The following is an 18507-nucleotide window of genomic DNA, read 5'->3' as shown; positions in this document are numbered from 1 at the left end:
GTCTACACTGACTGGCAGCAGCTTCTCCAAGGTTACAGGCAGGAGGCTCTCTCAGCCCTGACTTGGAGATGCTGCCAGGGAGGGAACCTGGGACTTGCAGATGCTCTTCCCAGAGTAACCCCACCCCTAAGGGGAATTTCTTACAGTGCTCACAAGTTGTCTCCCATTCAAATGCAACCAGGCGAACCCTGCTTAGCAGAGGGGTCAATTCAATCCTAACCTACTTCACAGGGTTGTTGTGAGGAGAAACTCAAGTATGTAGTACACCGCTCTGGGCTCCTTGGAGGAAGAGCAGGATATAAATGTAAAAAATAATAAAATAATAATAATAATTCATGTTTGCTACCACAAGACCAGCTCTCCTCCCCAAATTGGGGTCCTTCTCTGAGGTAACAGTTTGTAAAGACACGCCCATGCTCTAGGGCAGGGATTCTCATTCTTATTGGACTTCAACTGCCATAATCCCCAACCAAAGGCCACTGGGGCTGGGGATTATGGGAGTTGAAGTCCAACAACATCTGGGGACCCAACATTGAGAATCCCTGCTCTAGGGTGCAACTTTGAAGGCTCAGCTCCTGTGAATTCAAGGAGGCTGAACTGTGTCCTCAGCTGTGCGCTGGACCGAGACCACAGCTTTGTCAGAGGTGGAAGGGCCCAGCCCTGCAAACAGCCGGCAGTGGCCATATGCCCCAGTGGCTGAGGCCAGTGATGGGAGGAAGAGGGGGCCACATCGGCACTGGCTCCCACCTAGGGCCAAAACAGGCTCAAGCAGAGAACAGCAATAAGCTGGTGCTGCACAAGCCACACAACAGGGGTGTTCACACAGCCACTGAATGGGTAGGACAAGCATCCTACCCACCTCTGGGAGCTGTGTACACACTCCCAATCTTTAGTCACGTGCGAGTAAAAAGCAAGGTAGGAGGCAGGGAGCATGACTGTTGCTAGTGCATCCTACCCAGTACATCCTACCCAGATTCTGTCCCAAGCCTCTGAATGAGGTAGAAGGGGAAACCGTCCTACCTAGTTGAGGCTTAGCAGATCACACTCCCTGCCGCCTACCTTGGTTTTACTCGCACACAACTGACAAGTGGCAGTGTCAACCATCCCTGCAGGTGGGTAGGATGCTTGTCTTACCCACGTAAGTCACGTGAACAAGTAGGATCAGAGAATCTAATGGTTCAGTTGTGGGACCTTTTTTTTCCCAATGACAGGTGAACTAGACCCAGCGGATAATGGACAACATTGCTCTGTCGGGCCTCAGAAAGGGTGTGTCTCAGGTTATGGGATGCCATGAAGCTGGCTGCCAGACTAGAGTGTGGAGATGGGGGTGTGGTCCAACACAGGCACAGTGGAGTTTCAGGAAGACACAGATCAGGGCCCAGAGGCCAGTGTGAGGTCAAGTCATGTCAGAGTCAGGAACTGTGGGAGCAATCAGGAAGAGAGCACTAGGCAGGTCCTCACAATTACCAGCGAGTTTCTTGGTCTGAAGAAGTAGTTGGCAAGTTGCTAATAAAAACTTTGACGTGAGCTAGTCCGTCTGCCCGTGTCCATATCAAGACTCTGCTCTGCAGCTGGACTGCTGTCCAGGGCTGTGGCTGCAGACCTAATTATCAGAGGGGCTTGACAAAAAGCTCTTACGGAAGGCTTTCTACGGGCTGGTGCTCCCAGACCGGCCCTTTGGACCAGCTAACTGGTGCTGCAGCTGAGATGGTGCCACTGAAGTCTAGAGCTCAGACTCCCAGGATTGCAGTCCGAACAGAGTGCAGATGGCGTAGGAGGTCACCTGCCAGCACCTGACGGTGGGTAGCTCTGGCAGGAGACACACCCTACTCTCCCAAGGCCGTGGATCGTCAACATACAAGCCATGACCCTCCTCCCACCTTCAAGTAAAAACAGACTCTCGAAAAGTTCACTTGGGCCTTCGCATTCGTCCCTTGCGTTTCAGATGGCCCATTTGTGGGAGAGAGGAGGGGGAGAGAACATGGATTCACTGAACGTTATGGAGAAGAGAATGTTCTGTACTGCACTACATATAAACCCTGCATTTTATCTGCTTTGTACATCTATGAAGCAGGCTGTAAAACTCAGGTCACAAGAAGCCTTGTAGCCCCCCACCATACACATCACTGCATATGGATCACTGTGCATCTCAGAGGTCTTGAGCAGAGACCAAAATAGTGACGTATGAGCACAGGTATGTACACACATACACTGCAGGTAAAGGTGGACCCCAAATCCTTCACACACACACTCTCCTTGCTGTAACTGCCCACTGCCTAGGTCCATACATCAACATTTTAAAATAGCTCCCACAATCTGACAGTCCCTGCCATAACAGGTTGTGCTGCTTGTAGATTTACTACTGATACTTACCCACCCTTTCTAGGTTGACCTAAGCGGCAAGTTCGACTGTTAATTAGCATACCCAGCCCTCTTATAAGAGACAACGGAAAGGTCACCTACCTAAGCGATGAAATCCAAAGGTGAACCTTTTTGTGGGCGATTTCCCAGACAGCCACAAAGCAAGGAGGGTCAAAATAATGCCACTGAGGTCCGTTAACATATGAAGCGCATCCGTCATGATTGCGAGGCTATTGGCAACGTATCCACCTTAACACACAAGTTTAAGAGGAGAGAAAAGGTTAGGCAAACATTAAGGCAGGAGTTTCCCAAACCTAAGTCCCCAGATCAGATGATGTTGCTGGGCTACAACTCCCAGCAGCCTCTGGGGAGGGGACCCCAGTTTAGGAGCTTCTCATCATCATCATGATGTTTATTTGCGGTCATAGACCAAAATTTAAGGCATACATAATAATACACATATAATATAATAATAATATATTCAAAGATCCAGTATTATCTCATCCTGATCAGCAGTTTCCAGTTTACATAACCTGGTTTACCATCTGTTGTCTAACAGGAGCTTCTGAATTAAGGGCTTTTTCACATGGAGGAAAACTGCAGTTCCCTGCAAAGTGTACAAGTAGGATTCACGTGTAGGGGTGTGCACAAACCTGTTCAGCGTTCTACTCTTAGAATGCCGAACAGGTTCGGAACCCCTGGTTCGAACTGGTTCGAATGTGGGGTGGCTTTAAGAATGGGGGAGGGTGTACTTACACACACCCCTCCGCTGCGCTTCCCCCTCCAGTGCTCTGTGCATAAATAGTCCGATGGGGCAGCAGCATACCTCCTTGCCACCCCGTTGTTTCAGTGACCGGAAGTGCCGTGCACACATGCGCATGTCACAGGCAGGCACACGCACGTCGCATGCACGCACGACATGCTCCCGCGACACACACATGGCACTTCTGGTCACTGAAACATGGTGGCAAGGAGGTATGCTGCCACCCTACCCGACTATTTATGCAGAGCGCCGGCTGGAGGGAGAAGTGCGGTGGTGGGTGGGTAAGTGCACCCTCCCCCATCCTTAAAGCCACCCCTTCCCCACCAGCAGCTCAAAGGGAGCCAGTTCCGTGCACATCTCTATTCACGGGTTTGCGGCCTTTGCCCATTACGTTTAAGTTGCACACCAGAAGTAGTAAGCTTGTGAAGTGGTCCTATATACCAACAGTCCTAGACAAACCCCTTCTAAAGCTTTTGCTGCAGTATACCATGTGCTGAAGCAGGAAAACTTATTACAGTTTTTGAACACAACTTTCACCGACTACTTGTGAGCAAACCCAAACTTAAAGAGATCCATGGCAACAAGTACAGATAAACTAGCATCAGACACAGAGACATCCCAACTTGGAAACCTTTATTCGAACAAACAGTTTCCCAAGGGATTTATACAGGGCCTTTTCGGTTGTGGCCCCTCAGCTTTGGAACGCCCTCCCGGAAGAGCTTCGCCATGCTCCCTCCCTTGGTGTTTTTAAAAAACTAAAAACACACCTTATATTAGGCTTTTTAATGCTCAATTTATGGCTATATCTGGTAGTCCTTTAGTTTTTATAACTCTCAGTTTTTAGCTTTTAAAATATATTTTTTAATTTGAACTTTATACTAATCGTGGTTCTTAACCTGACTTTTAACTTGTTTACTCAATTTGGTTAATTTTATTGTTAGGAGCCACCCCGAGCAGTAGTGTACTGGAGGGGCAGGATATAAATATTTTAAATAAATAAATAAACAATAGATTATATAAATTTCCCTATATTACTGTGACTGCAGTCCACAGAGCAACTCCACAGATTCTAAGGAGACTACTCTGAGTAAATGGCACCAGCCAATGCAATCCTCAGTGCAGACCCTGTTGAAACATGCACAGCTTTCGTTAAAGGACCAACTGTTTCATCAGCATTCTGCTCCCAAATTTTTCAGCCAACACATGCCTATCCATTGTGCAGACTTAGTGAAATTATCTTGCCTCTGTGAGTGCAGAGAGAGGAAAGATAGAGCGAGCGAGCGAGCGAGCGTGCGCGCGCACACACACACACACACACACACACGGATCCACAGAGATTTGGAAGCCCAGAATAAGGCTCAACACCATGTTGTCAACCCAAACATGGTTTGGGTTGACAACCCAAAACTTGTTTTTCAAGCCATTGCATATGCCATGCTTTCTCTTGAAAAGAAAAAAAAGATCCTCTTGCCCTTTTGTATAAACAGAGACTTCAAAAAGGCAACATCCCAGTCAATAATAAGCCTGATGTCTCATGGCTGTCTTCAGTGAGCCATGAAGGTCAACAGCCCATCTCATGGGCGGCTGATCACAAACCCCTTCACAAGCTGCTCAGGATATTCAGGACTCCGTAACAGGAGTGGGGAGAGAGAAGGGGGTGAGTCAGCTGTACAGAACAAACTTTCCACGGAGGTGGTGAGCTCAGCTGGGAGTTATCTGACCAGCAGGTTGACAGTTCATCAATTCATGGCCCCAGGCCTGCTTCGGTTAACCTGACTGCCCAGGGGCTTCTAGGCGGCTGGACACCTTTAATTTCTGCTGCTAGACATTCAGCTCAGATTCCTATCTCAGGTTCCCCTGGAAAAGCACTTTCAGAGATGCAAGGACTGTGTCTTATCAAAGCACGTGTCAATAAATCGGCAGAAATTACTAGCCCAGACTGCCCAAATGCAATACATGCTAGTTATCTGCAATAGACCTAAAAGGAAATGAGAAGAAGAATTGTCCCCATTTGAGTCACAATTAGGGATCTTCCTTCCCATTGCAGAAGTCTCATGACAACAGTTCTTCCTCTGTCTGACTGTAATGCTCCTTCGCCACAAAAACCAGCTACTTAGCATACCATTATGGACTTGATAGAGAGAAGCTTCCCTTCCTCTCAATGGCAGGGTTCGGAGCAGTCCCAATGAGACAGACTACTGCATACCCAGATTTGGCAAAATAACATTCTTCACACAATCCATAACTGCATTTAAGGAATTAATCGCCACAAAATATTGTTGATGGCCTTTAGTTTAGACAGTGATTAGACTAGGGGTTAGGAACACAGGAAGCTGCCATATACTGAGTCCGACCATTGATCTATCTAGCTCAGTACACTGACTGGCAGCAGCTTCTGCAAGGTTGCAGGCAGGAGTCTCTCTCAGCCCTGTCTTGGAGATGCTGCCAGGGAGGGAACTTGGAACCTAGATGCTCTTCCCAGAGCAGCTCCATCCCCTGAGGGGAATATCTCACAGTGCTCACACATTAGTCTCCCATTAATATGCAACCAGGGCATACTGTGATTAGCTAAGGGAACAAGCCATGCTTGCTACCACAAGACTAAGCAGGGTCCACATTGGTTTGCATTTGGATGGGAGACTCCATGTGTGAGCACTGGAAGATATTCCCCACCTCTCTCTCTCTCTCTCTCTCAGCTCCATTAACGGTCATTCAAACAAAATTCGCTTCCTACACAGAGATAACAGCAACTTGGCATTTGTCTAGTGCTTTCTAGCATTCACAGCACTCCATATGCATTGTCTTGTGACCATCTTTATCATACCCCCATGAGGTAAATGACTATTTGCCAACGCCCAGAGAGAGAGTCTTGCCTGAAGAACCAGGCCACCTTGTGCGTTCAGGGCTGGTGAAATGCCAGCTAGGGATTTCCCCATCCCATATTGAAAGCCTGGAATCAGGAACCTGCCACCATTTCCAGTTAGGCAACAATGATATCCAAGTGGATGACTAATGGAGAAACACTTGCTGACAGCAGCCTACGGACCAGAAGCTATTAATGCTGTTATGACCCAACGTAGCCATTCATCAGGGCTAGTGGCTTCTGGATTCAGGGATGGATTACAACATGCTGAGGCCCTAAGCTATATCAAGCTTAAAAGGCCCCGCAACATTACAAAACAGCTCGGAAGTTTCGCCTCAGCATGTCGCTCACCTCTGAGGCAAATGCTGCCTATAACTGCAGCGAAGTTAGTCTAAACTGGGCCCTGGCCCCATAAAGCTTTGATAGGATTTACACTTATTTCTGCACTGATTTATAAACTCAGTAGGATAAACAATTGTGCAACCATAAGAGTATATTTTTGACTTATTAGGATGATAACGTCTGCTTTATTTTTATATATATATCGCCCTTCGCCCTAAAGCACCAGGGCTGTTAACAAGATAGATTCAATAAAAACCTAAACACAGAACAAATGCAGCTAAAAATTTGAGAGGAACAGCTCATTGGCTAAAAGTCTGAATAAAAAGGGCAGTCTTCACTGTTTTAGGAACATAGGAAGCTGCCATATACCGAGTCAGACCACTGGTCAATCTAGCTCAATATTGTCTACACAGACTGGCAGCAGCTTCCCCAGGGTTGCAGGCAGCCCTGATTGGAGATGCCAGGGAGGGAACTTGGAACCTCTGCATGCAAGTGCTCTACCCAGAGCAGCCTATCCCCTGCAGGGAAAATCTTGCAGTGCTCACATGGAATCTCCCATTCAAATGCAAACCAGGGTGTACCCTGCTTAGCAAAGAGGACAATTCATCATTGCTAACAGAAGACCCCAGCTCTCCAATTGTGCCACAAGACCAGTTTTAGAGTCTCCCTCCGCCATCTTTGTTTTTTCAACCAATCATGTAGAGCTTCAACCAATCATGTAGAGCCTTTTTCAACCAATCATGTAGAGCCCTAAACTGTAGCTTACTTAGCTTGTGCCTGGATACAGCGCCGTCTGGACTGTCCAGACAGCAGCTCGCTCCATGGTTGGTTGAGTACCGTAGCCGTAAACGGCAAGGGAGTGGGAGGTACAAAACTAAACAGAGACCAACAAGGTAGTGTTGTCACCTTGTCTTAATCTGAACCATCATTTAGACTGGAAGGGATCAGCAGGAGGATTTACAGTTCCCAGGATTTGTTTATTTCGGGGGTAGTTATCAGGCATGCTGAATCAGCACACCTGAACATCAAAGCTTTTACCTGAAAGCAGCTTTGCCTTATTAGTATTGGGTACCAAGCAATTATCTGGGAAGAACTGCGAATCTACAGACTTCGGTTTTGTGCACGTGACTGTGCACATGCATAACAGGAAACCAATGTTCGCTTGGGCCTGGCCGACAAAAAGCCACACAAGGCATGTGCGAAGATTAATCTAGCATTCTAGAAAAACATCATGATTTAAACACGAAAAAAGTAGCAGTCCAGACCTGCACATGCATGGGGTCACGTGCAAGCAGAACTCAGAAGGCCATGGCATTTCTCCTCTGTTCATTGGCAATTGGAAAGCCCCACGTGGAGCATGGATCCAGATTGCTGGACTTCAGTCCAAGCAGCTAGCTTTTTTAAAAAGTGTTTTAAATTGTTTTTGTATTGTATTTTGTATTTTCTTCCCCCCTCCCACTTTTTGGTATTTTATGATTTAATGTGTGTATGTTTTTATCTCATGTTTTAATGTTGTGTTGTAAGCCACCCAGGGAAAAATTTGTTATAGGGCAGCTAACAAATTATTTATTCATTCAATTTCTATACTGCCCTTTCAAAAATGGCTCAGGGAGGTTTACACAGAGAAATAGCAAATAAATAAGATGGATAATAGCAACAACATTGACATCCCAGGTCCTTGGGAAGAACTCGATGTCTGGATAAAACAAACCAGTCAATAACACCTGTCTGACTGTGTAAAATAAATAAATAAATAAAAATAATAATAAAACTTTATTATTATTATTATTAGGGAGGAGGGGAAGAAAATGGCCCTATCCACCCCCAGCACAGCACCTCCAGTGACTCTTGTGGGTATATATCTTATATTTCTTTTAGACTGTGAGCCCTTTGGGGACAGGGATCCATCTTATTCAGCCAGCGTGGTGTAGTGGTTAGAGTGCTGGACTAGGACCAGGGAGACCCGAGTTCAAATCCCCATTCAGCCATGAGACTAGCTGGGTGACTCTGGGCCAGTCACTTCTCTCTCAGCCTAACCTACTTCACAGGGTTGTTGTGAAAGATAAACTTAAGTATGTAGTACACCGCTCTGGGCTCCTTGGAGGAAGAGCAGGATATAAATGTAATAATAACAATACTTTATTATTTCTCTGTGTAAGCCATGAGCCATTTTTGGAAGGGTGGTATAGAAACCGAATGAATGAATAAATAAATAAAAATATTATTATTGAGGAAGCAATATGCTGCAATACACAATGACCATATTCCCCTCAGCTATTAGTTAATGAAATTACCCTATATTATGTAATTAAGTTCAGAGGTGTTCAATCACTTCATTCCAATTAGCTGCATTAAAGGTGCCACTTATCTCTCAGAATAGAGAAATAATTAATCCAAGGGGTATACTGGTCTACAGGGAAAGATCCAGGAATCCAAATTAACAAGAGAACCAATAGAAGAAATCGCATTACTAGATTACTAGCTGCAGAAGCCTTTATCACTTTGCATTGTAGTTTTTTTAAAAAAACTGGCTACAATCCAGTTCACAGCGAGGCACACTTTAAGTCCCAATGAAATCAATGGAGTTTAAGCAAAACCAGATCTGTCCTGGACTGTGGCAAAGACACTTGGATAATTTTATAAGTTTACCAAAAAAACCCACACATGTTTACATTCAGGACAATAAATCCCGGCATCTCTACTGTGATGTTATGTATTTAATCGAATTGCTACGCTGCCCCAAGCTTCCATCTCTGGGCGGCTAACATAAAAACAAGTAAGAACAGTTTAAAATGACAATTACATTAAAAGGCCTGGGTGAAAAGGTAAGTCTTTAATGACTTTTTGAAAGTTGTCAGAGACGGGAAGGCTCTCTTCTCAGCAATGAGTGCATTCCCGAGGCAGCAACAGAGTCCCAGACGAGCTGGTGGCGGCTGAAGGCAGACCTCTCTGGATGATCTCAGTGGGCGATGAAACTCACAGAGAAGGAGACATTCTCTTAGATACCCAGAGCCTAAGCTGGTATAGGTTATAACCAGCACCTTGTACTTTCCCCGGAAACTTATTGGCAGCCAGTGTCACACTTTTCATATAGGAGTAATATGGTCTCTTCGAGATGATCCAGAGACCAACCTGGCTGCCACATTCTGTACCAATTGCAGTGTCCGGACTACGTACAAAGGCAGCCCCACATAGAGCGCGAAGTGAACAAAAATGACATCTAATACAATTTGCAGTTATAAATCCAGGCCAAGGGTAACGAGACTTTTTGTTGAGTGTCTATCTACTCAAGAATTACAAGTTTAAGGAACTGGGTAAAGAGTATGAACTACATGCATGTAACACCACAATGGGCATAATCCAGAAAAAAGTTAGTTTCAATCAGGTCTCAATTAGATTAATGGAACTGGATAAAGTTGCAGCTAATTTCAGTCTCATTTATTTTCCAGATGATTTAGCTACAACTTTGCATCTCATTAATAACCTGTTTCTTCTTCCATCGAGGAACTCAAGGTGGCAACCATGAGTTCCCATGGAAGTCACTCATCCAGGCCCTAAACAGATATAAATCTGTTTAGCTTCAGCAAGCTTACTGGATCACATGACTGCTGACCAAGTAACTTCCTTGGATTATCCTACTGGAAAGTTTCAGAGCAAGTTGTACAGAGATTAAGAGACAGCCAATTGCCTAGGGATGCATTTGAAGGCAAAGAATCATCCCACCCATGAGTAAAGCTGCCGTGTGACAGAGTACACGTGGACAGAGTAGCTGTTATGACTTTCGTATGCTCTGATAGTTTTACAAAGCTACCTCTATCCTCTTCTGAAAAGATCAGCAAATCGAGTGGATTCTTTCCTTAAAGCTGGAAACACAATTTAGCGGAATTTGTCAACGTTAACTGCATTTACTGAAGCTGGCAATGCCCCTTTCTTTCCTGGCACACCGATTTTGCCTACTCAAGATGCTCTCTGAACTTGCTGCCTTTTCGCAATGCGATATCACCAGCTTGGCAATGGACTGTCCCACTGAGTCAATACTTAAAAGCCCATCCCAAGGCACTGAGATACTACAAAGCAATCACAGAATCTCCCTTAACGGTAACACCCGGAGCCTTACCTATAAGTTCCCCCGTCATAAAGAGGAAATAGAGAACAGCCGCTAGGAACAGCTGCCTCTTCACTTTCCTTTGCTTGAGCAGTTCTCTCTGTCTGTTGCAGTTGTCACAGGGGTCTCTGTTAGGGTCTCTACCAGGTCCAGTCTGGGTGCCCCGCAGAGCAATGGCCCTGTCCAGCAAGGACTCATCGTCAGAAAGGGGTCCTAAATGGGGACCGTTGGCAGAAATGTCCACCATGGTATCGGTACTGTCATCAGAGGCCACGGCTTGCATTCTGCTGTACCGTGGGTCATCGTCGTCAAGCTCGTCCGAAAAATCAAAGGCACTGCAGTCGTTCAAAGGGTCGTCGTTCTTTCTGCGCAGAGACTTGATGCTGTTCCAGATTTGAATGTGGGCCATAGTAGGTGAGCGACCAGCAACGGTACTTGGCTACAGGTATCTATCCACAGGAGACTTCTCCTCACAGGCCGGGACGCTTCGTTTCACCAGTGGCTGGGTTCATTTCTTCTCCTGGAGAATCCAGATGTGGCGACGGTCAGGTTCGTTGACAAATCAAAGCTACAGCATGCAAACAGATGGAGATTAGTCCTCGGAAAGCAGAACTCTGCCCATGCCAACTCTATGGTAATCGGAAGGTTTACGACAGCCTGATTGGAAGATGCCCAGCCTGCTATTCCATGCCTCCCTCTGCTCTCCTCTCCCTTGGCCAAAATATTGACTGTAGACTCCGCGGGGCAGAGTCTTGCCCGCTTGGATCATCACTCTAGCAAAGCGCCAGAGATGTGGACTAGATCCCCAAGGAGAGCAGCAAGCACTACAGCGCCATCAAAAACCCAACAGGGGCGCATCCAACCCAAGAGGCATTCTTCCTTTCAAGCCACCCGGCAGAGCCCTGCAGGCTGGTGGCTTAATCGCCTCCCCGGGAGCAAACCCGTCCAGGCGCAAACCCACACGCCCGACGGAAGAGGTCTCTGCTCAGCCCCAGAGAGCCAAGCAGCGCCGCCTCGCGCAGCAGGCAGATTATGCCCCGATCCTGGAGGAGCGTCTGCCCCACGCGGAGCGGCTGCGCGCCCGACCATGCACTGCCTTCGGGGCGGGGGGGGCCTCCGGAGAGATGGGGAGGGGAGGAGAAGGGTGCTACCTGCGTGCGCCTCGGCGGCCAGCGGTGCGTCTTCAGGACATGCCCGCCGCGCTCTGGCCGCGGGCGGGGAGGAGATCCCTGCTGCGCGCCTCTCCCACCGCCAGCCAGGAGGGAACTGGGCAGAGCCAGGTGGCGCGAGGAGGAGAGCCAGCCGCGAAAGAGGGTGTGGACTCCTCCGCGGTGGGCCGAGGCATTCCTGAATATTCATCGAGCCTCGTCCTCGGTCCCCATCGCCCGCAAAGCGGCGGCGGCGGCGCTGCTGCTGCTGCTAGGCGAAGGGAGCGCGGCGGCGGCTGCTGCTGCCGCCTCTGCTCCCAGGCTCCTCCATCATCCCCCGCAGCGAGTGAAGCCCGGCCCGGCTGCCTGCCGCCGCCTCCGCCTGCTCGGTCTCAGCCCAGCGTCGCGCCTGCGCCTCTGGAGAGAGGCGCAGAGAGGTGCCAGCCAGCCAGCCGGAGCCTGGCCCAGAAGGAAACCGGTTTCGCTTGGCTTGGCCCCACCACACGCGGCCGCCCTGCGCTGCAGGGCTCAAGGCTGCTGGGCTGCTGCCGCCCATGGCTTGCTCAGAGCTAGAGGCAGCAGCCCCGGATCCCTGCTCCTGCTCCTGCTGCTGCTGCTGCTGCTGCCCGCGGGCATCCTGGCGGTGTGGCAGCAGGAACAGCAGCAGGAGTCACAGGCGCGGCCGAGCCAGCAGTTTGCTGCCTCGCTCGCGTGCCCGGATTCCGACACCGGGCATCCGAATCCCAACCGCTGCTGCTGCTGCTGCAACGACGCTCCGAAAGGGTTAACGCGTGTGCACATGGAACTCGGGGTATGCTGGGAGTTGTAGTAGGCAGAACAGCCAGGATCCTAGGGCAGGCTGGGCCCAGCCGAGAGCTTCCAGCTGTGGACGGACTACAAGTCCCAGGGTGCCTGGCCGTCGGGCCTTGTGGCTGGGGAGAATGGGACTTGTAGTCCTACAACTGCTGGGGAACCTGGTTCCCTCCCCTCTCTCGGGTTACCTGGCTTCCTGGGCAAGAATTTACCTGATTCCGCCCCACCCCAACACTTGCTTTGTTTCGCTGCTTTCCAGGGTGCAGCTTAGAGCCACAACCGCCCTAGAAAAATTGGGAGCAAGTCCCATTGAAATCAGTGGCTCACTTTGAACTTCAAGACTCACTTGGCAGGTTGAACATACAAGTTTGCGTTCTACAATGACGACAGATATGTATATACCATTCTTCAATCAAAGTTCTCAAAGCAGTTTAGGTAGGAAAATGCATCAATGAGATGGTTCCCTGTCCCCAAAGAGCCCACAATCTACAAAAAGGAAAACGGAGGCAACTCCAGCAACAGCCACTGGAGGGATGCTGTGCTGGGGCTGGATAGGACCAGTTGCTCTCCACCTTCTAAATATAAGAGAACCACCACTTTAAAGAGTGTCTCTCTTTACTATGTTTTACAACAAACATTGTTGCCTTTTAAATTTCTTGTTTTTGTTTTTAACTAATGTTTTGCTTTTGTTTTTATCTTGTAAACCACCCAGAGACATAAGTTTTGGGCGGTATAAAAATATGTTACATACATACATACTCACTCAGCAGGGGCAAGTCAATTTCTACCAAGTCAATTAACAGTGGCCTATCTCGGTCAGCATTGTCTATGCTGATTGGCAGCAGCTCACCATTCTAGGCAGGAGTCTTTCCCAACCCTACCTGGAGCTGCCAGGAGTTGAACCTGGGATCTTCTGCATGCCAAGCAGATGCTCGACCACAGAGCTATGGCCTCATCCACACACCGCCAATAAATTCAGGACAGACAAAAGAAAGCACTTCTTTGCACAATGTGTAGTTAAACTATGGAATTCTCTACCACTGGATGCGAGGTAGAGCCTCGACGGGTAAAAGGGGATTTGACATATTCATGGAGGATAAGGTTATCAGTGGCTACTAGCCTAGACGGTCGTATATTTCCACCAGGATCAGAAGGGACATGCTCCTGAACGCCAGGTGCTAGGAAACCCCAATGGGAGATGGTGTTGCTCTCATTCCTGGTGGCGCAGTGGTAAAACTGCCGCCCTGTAACCAGAAGGTTACAAGTTCGATCCTGACCAGGGGCTCAAGGTTGACTCAGCCTTCCATCCTTCTGAGGTCGGTAAAATGAGTACCCAGAATGTTGGGGGGCAATATGCTAAATCATTGTAAACCGCTTAGAGAGCTTCCAGCTATAGAACGGTATATAAATGTAAGTGCTATTGCTATTACTATTCCCCCACTTGCAGGCTTCCCAGATGCCCCTGGTTGACCATTGCATTAAGCAGGGTCTGCAACTAGATTGGCCACAAGGGCTTTTCTTAGTCTCTTAAGAATCATGCCAACTGATTAAGCTCTTCTATGCATAGAGGACAGCTGTCACTCAGTAGCAGAGTACCTACTTTGGAAAGCAGAAGGTCCCAGTTTTGATTCGTGGCAGGCAGGGCTAGGAAGGACTACGGTCTGAACCCCCTACAAGACCACTGCCAGTCAGTGTAGACAATGCTGACCTGTCTGGACCAACAGTCTTGACTTGATAGAAAGCAATTTTCCCAAGCTCAGTGTTTCACGACTGACTGTCCCAAGACACTTAGCCCCTACAAAGTAACCATCTAACATGCTCCACAGAGCCTTTTGCCAACGATAACAGAACTGTTAATATTTTATCATGAGAGACAAGGACGCTCCTCGGGCCCTAGCAGTTTCACCCATTCCTTTTAATTCCAGTAAGTTACTTTGTGTATACTGGAGCCACAACTGTTATCTTGCAATGAGAAAAAGTAGGACTTTGTACAATGGACATTCAGCAGTTAGCTAAAGTGAGTTTTACACAACTCTTTTAGGAGGATGGGGAAAGGCCAAATCCTCCAAGGAAAGTGAGCTGCTGGAGCAGAATTAAGAGTCCTAAACCTTGTATCTGACTGGGAAAGTTACATCAGATGCCTTTCCAATTACTTGGACATACCACATACCAAGGACCACCAATACAAGCCACGGCAGAGTCTCTTTTCTGACTTAGGAAACAGCTGCTTCTTGCTAAGTGAGCACATGGTTCAACTGCAGAAGATAAGTCACTCAACCCCTCAGTCAACTATTACTTCTCGACCTCAAATACCCCTACATAAGAAACAAAACATGCATAAGATACTTGGTCATATATCTGCTCACTCCCCTAGTTCATTTGACTCTGATTTATATCCTCAAAATGCTGCTGGCATTTTCTCACCTGCCATTTTACCTGGTACAAGATAAGAGAGATTAAATTGCAAAAGGAAGAGCATGAGAAGAAAGAAAGGAGAGGAGATATCAGCACAAATCACTAACCGTTCTGATAGTAGTGTCAGCAAAGTATCAAGATGATGGTTTTCCTGTACTTTGTACCCCACTGTAACTGATTAGTGCAAAGCTATCAGCTTTCTACAGACAGAAGCCTTTACAAGATGTAAAATACATAGAAAATTGACAAGGGAAGCTTACATCCCCCCTTCCTTTTAAAGCTGTATACGTGGGGCTGCTAGGAGGTCCCTCAGCCAGGCACTGACCACACCTAAATCTGCTTAGCTTCATTAAGATATCACATGCCTTCTGACCATGCTTATCCCCACCACCCCCAAGCAGGACTCCTCTGCCTTCAACATGTGAGTAGAAGAGGGAATTTGCAAGATGCAGCTCATCATTTGAGGATGAAAAAAGCTACACGCATCAAACTATTAAAGGCACAGCAGGCCTGGCTTAGGTCAGAATTCAGTGGTAGAGCATAAGGTTCTATGTACAAGGCCTGGTATCTTGGGGGGTGGGGTAGGCACCTCCTGTTTGACACACTGGAGAACTGTCAGCGGTTAGTAGATTATCTAGACTAGGGGTTGCCAATCCTGGCTCCCCAGATGTTGTTGGACTACAACTCCCATCATCCCCTGCCCAAGGTCATTATGGTTGAGGATGATGGGAGTTGTAACCCAACAATATCTGGGGAGCCAAGGCTGAGAACCCCTGCTCTAAACCAGAGGTTCCCAACCAGGGTTCCTCCAGATGTTGAACTACAACTCCCATCATTCTCAGCTACAATTTGGAGGGGGGTGATGGGAGTTGTAGATGGCAACATCTGGAGGAACCCTGGTTAGGAACCACTAGTCTAGACAATATTGAGCAAGATAGACCAATGGTCTGACTCTGTATAAAGCACCTTCATATGTCCTTTGCTTTGCTATAGGAACAGCCTCTTATGTAGGGGTAAGGCACAAAGCAACCAGCACAGTGGGGAAAATAGGTCTCTGTAGTACAAAAAAGAGTCTTTCCCGATACAGCGTAAGTGTGTGTGCATGTATGATTTGAAAAATCTAATTTTTATATTTTAGCAAAAATACATGACTGGTTTTAATTTAAGACAAAGCAATAGCCCAATTCAGACATTATGCTGTACAGTATTAGTGTACAGATGTCTGTACACATGTTTGTGTGAATGACTGTACCGGGGTTATTTTAAAAAGTGAACCTGGATACAGACCCTTTGAATGCATGGTATGGATAGGAAGTGTACTTCTGTACGTGCACTCAGTGTAACATGTGAATGACTGTACCTGTGTACACTGTACACTCATTGTACGAGCGTTGAACATAATGTGTGAATGGGCCTAATTGTTTTTATCCTGTTTTATATTTGTTGTATTTTGGATTGTGTACACCACCTAGAGATGAATATACCAGGCAGTATCTAAATATTATAAATAAATGTGAAAACCAAAAAAGATGCCAAGTTTTCTTTTAAACTAATCTCCCTTCCCAGCAAGATTGCAATCCTAAACAGACTTACAGCTGATCTTATTCACATTCACTTGGAGGGTAATCCACTGTATCCAATGAAGCTTCCCCCTAGGATTAAAACCAGAAGAACAAAACATTCTTCCTTAAGAACCTTCTTATAAAACATGTGGGGATGTACTAAGGATTTCAAGACTACTTGGGAGTAAGTGCTAATGAACTCAGCAAGGCATGCACAGGATAGTTGCCTGAATCTCATTTCCTTTGTTGCATGTTAAATAGGAAAACTGAATTTTGGGAATGCTTGATTTTAATTAAGATTTGATGACTAGATGAACACTGATCTGTCCTTCCCCAGAAGAACAATGGTTTCTTACATACAGCAAAACTGTATGTTCTCTTCATTTGCATAGCTGTGTGATTCACTTTTCAAGCCTTCACTTAAACCTTTTCAAGTGCTGCACTCCAAGGAGGTTAGAAAAATATGTTTACAACCAATTCTCTTTGCATAATATCCAGAATGGTGCCTGATACATTGCTGTGCATTAATAACTGATTCCAAATCCATTCAAATGTCAGGGGAGGCTGCTTTAGACTTGACTTGGCTTTGTTTCAGAATGTGGATGTGTTTTTAATCTTTTCTCAGGACAAAGTCTTGAGGAACTCCAAGGGTTGCCAACTTTCAACACCAACACCCTAGGACTGTCAACTTTCTGACCACTTTTTGCCTTAATGTGCATTGCTTAATGTGCATTATAGACACTAGCAGCTGGTAATGTTTATCTCCATGCTTTGAACCAGCAGCTGCACCTGCTAAGGTCTGCATAGCAAGCTGCACTTAAAGGCACTGCAGCAAACCGGCCATCTTTTTCCTAGTCAGGAGACGATACCCTAAAAGCAATGATCAGTAAAGCTTGGATCTATGAACAGATTTTGTCCAAAGATTTTATAAGGAGCTATTTCACCCAGCTGTGTCAGGGACAGAGATAAGACAATGAAGATTCCTTCACTTACCAGACTGGGGGACCACCTGCCGCTTGGCTTTTCCCCTTCTAGAACTCTTTCCTGAAGTGACTGTTTTGTCTAATCATCATATAGGAGCAGGCATCTGAATTTGCCAGTTTTCCATCTCCCTCTACCCCATTTTTCTTTTATATTGTGTACATCATGAGACTGTATGCCATGAGAGCCAGCGTGGTGAACCCTAGATTGCCATAACTAGGTTGGTAAGTTGGTTTGGTTGTCTTCTCATTTGTCACATTGCTTGGGTTATCAGTGCTGTCTTCTACAGGCCTCTCTGGCTTGTGTATGTATGTATGTATATATGTATGTATGTATTTATTTATTTTATTCATCACTTTTATATACCACCCATTCATCTCTGGGCGGTTAACATAAAACAATTAAAACACATATAAAAAGTTAAAACAATTCAACAATTTAAAATCAATCACAAAATTAAAACCAACAAATTTTAAAAGGCAGAGAAAGCTTGGTTAAAAAGATGGGGGTTTAGATGTGTGTTTTTTTTTTAAATGCCAGAGATGGGGAGGATCGTATCTTAGTGGGGAATGCATTCCAAGGGTTCCCAACTACAACTCCCATCATCCCCAGCCACAATTTATTGTGGTTCAGCCCGAGAGCCAAATTTGCCCACCCCTGGTTTAGGAAAACTTCTTAGACCTTTTAAAATGGCCTTGCTGGTATGTGTCTTCATTCTGCTATGTTTTCGTTATGATGTCTGGTGTAATGTAGTGCCTTAAAAAAACAAAAAGGTCACCTTGAGTGACTATACCCGTGCAGAAAGGCGGGGTATAAAAACTTCCAGAGAGGCAGAGAAAGAAACCCCAGCCTGTCAAGCAAGGGCATAGCGAGCTTCCAGGCAGCTGGGCTACAACATGTAGCAAGGGGCTTCCATTTGCATGCACATGCGCACGCCCCAGGCCACGCCTCCTGTATCTGACATCAGACACAAGGGGGCGGGGCAACCTAACCCACACAAGCCTTCCCCTCCATCTCTCACTGCTGGTCCCATTGTTGCTGCCACTGCTATGGTGGCCGCTGCCTGCCACTGAGCCATTGCTGGGTGGGGGCCACCAAGGCTCAATGCAGAGCAGCATCTGCAGGGTGGCCACCACTGTGGCCAGCAGCAGTGC

The 18507-nt window shown here is 46.8% G+C and overlaps 1 protein-coding gene across 3 annotated transcripts in view; it reads right to left on the bottom strand.

Annotated features, from left to right (window-relative positions):
- Positions 1 to 18507, bottom strand: part of SLC30A4 (solute carrier family 30 member 4) — a 38227-nt gene that overhangs the window by 16383 nt on the left and 3337 nt on the right. Inside the window, exons 1-3 of one of the 3 annotated variants that reach the window (XM_053272654.1) lie at positions 14918 to 15174; positions 10447 to 11002; positions 2464 to 2610 (exon numbers count right to left, since the gene is read on the bottom strand). In XM_053272654.1, the coding sequence (XP_053128629.1) occupies positions 2464 to 2610; positions 10447 to 10843 (544 nt within the window). In that variant the 5' untranslated portion in view covers positions 10844 to 11002; positions 14918 to 15174. Of the gene's footprint in view, positions 1 to 2463; positions 2611 to 10446; positions 11003 to 11585; positions 12350 to 14917; positions 15175 to 18507 lie in introns of those variants that run through there. The other 2 variants (XM_053272655.1, XM_053272656.1) reach the window with 2 other exon arrangements.

Source organism: Hemicordylus capensis, chromosome 10, assembly GCF_027244095.1.
Source record: "Hemicordylus capensis ecotype Gifberg chromosome 10, rHemCap1.1.pri, whole genome shotgun sequence".
NCBI classification, from domain to species: domain Eukaryota; kingdom Metazoa; phylum Chordata; class Lepidosauria; order Squamata; family Cordylidae; genus Hemicordylus; species Hemicordylus capensis.
Note: the sequence above shows the minus strand (reverse complement) of the source record. Positions and strands in the feature narration are given on the sequence as shown.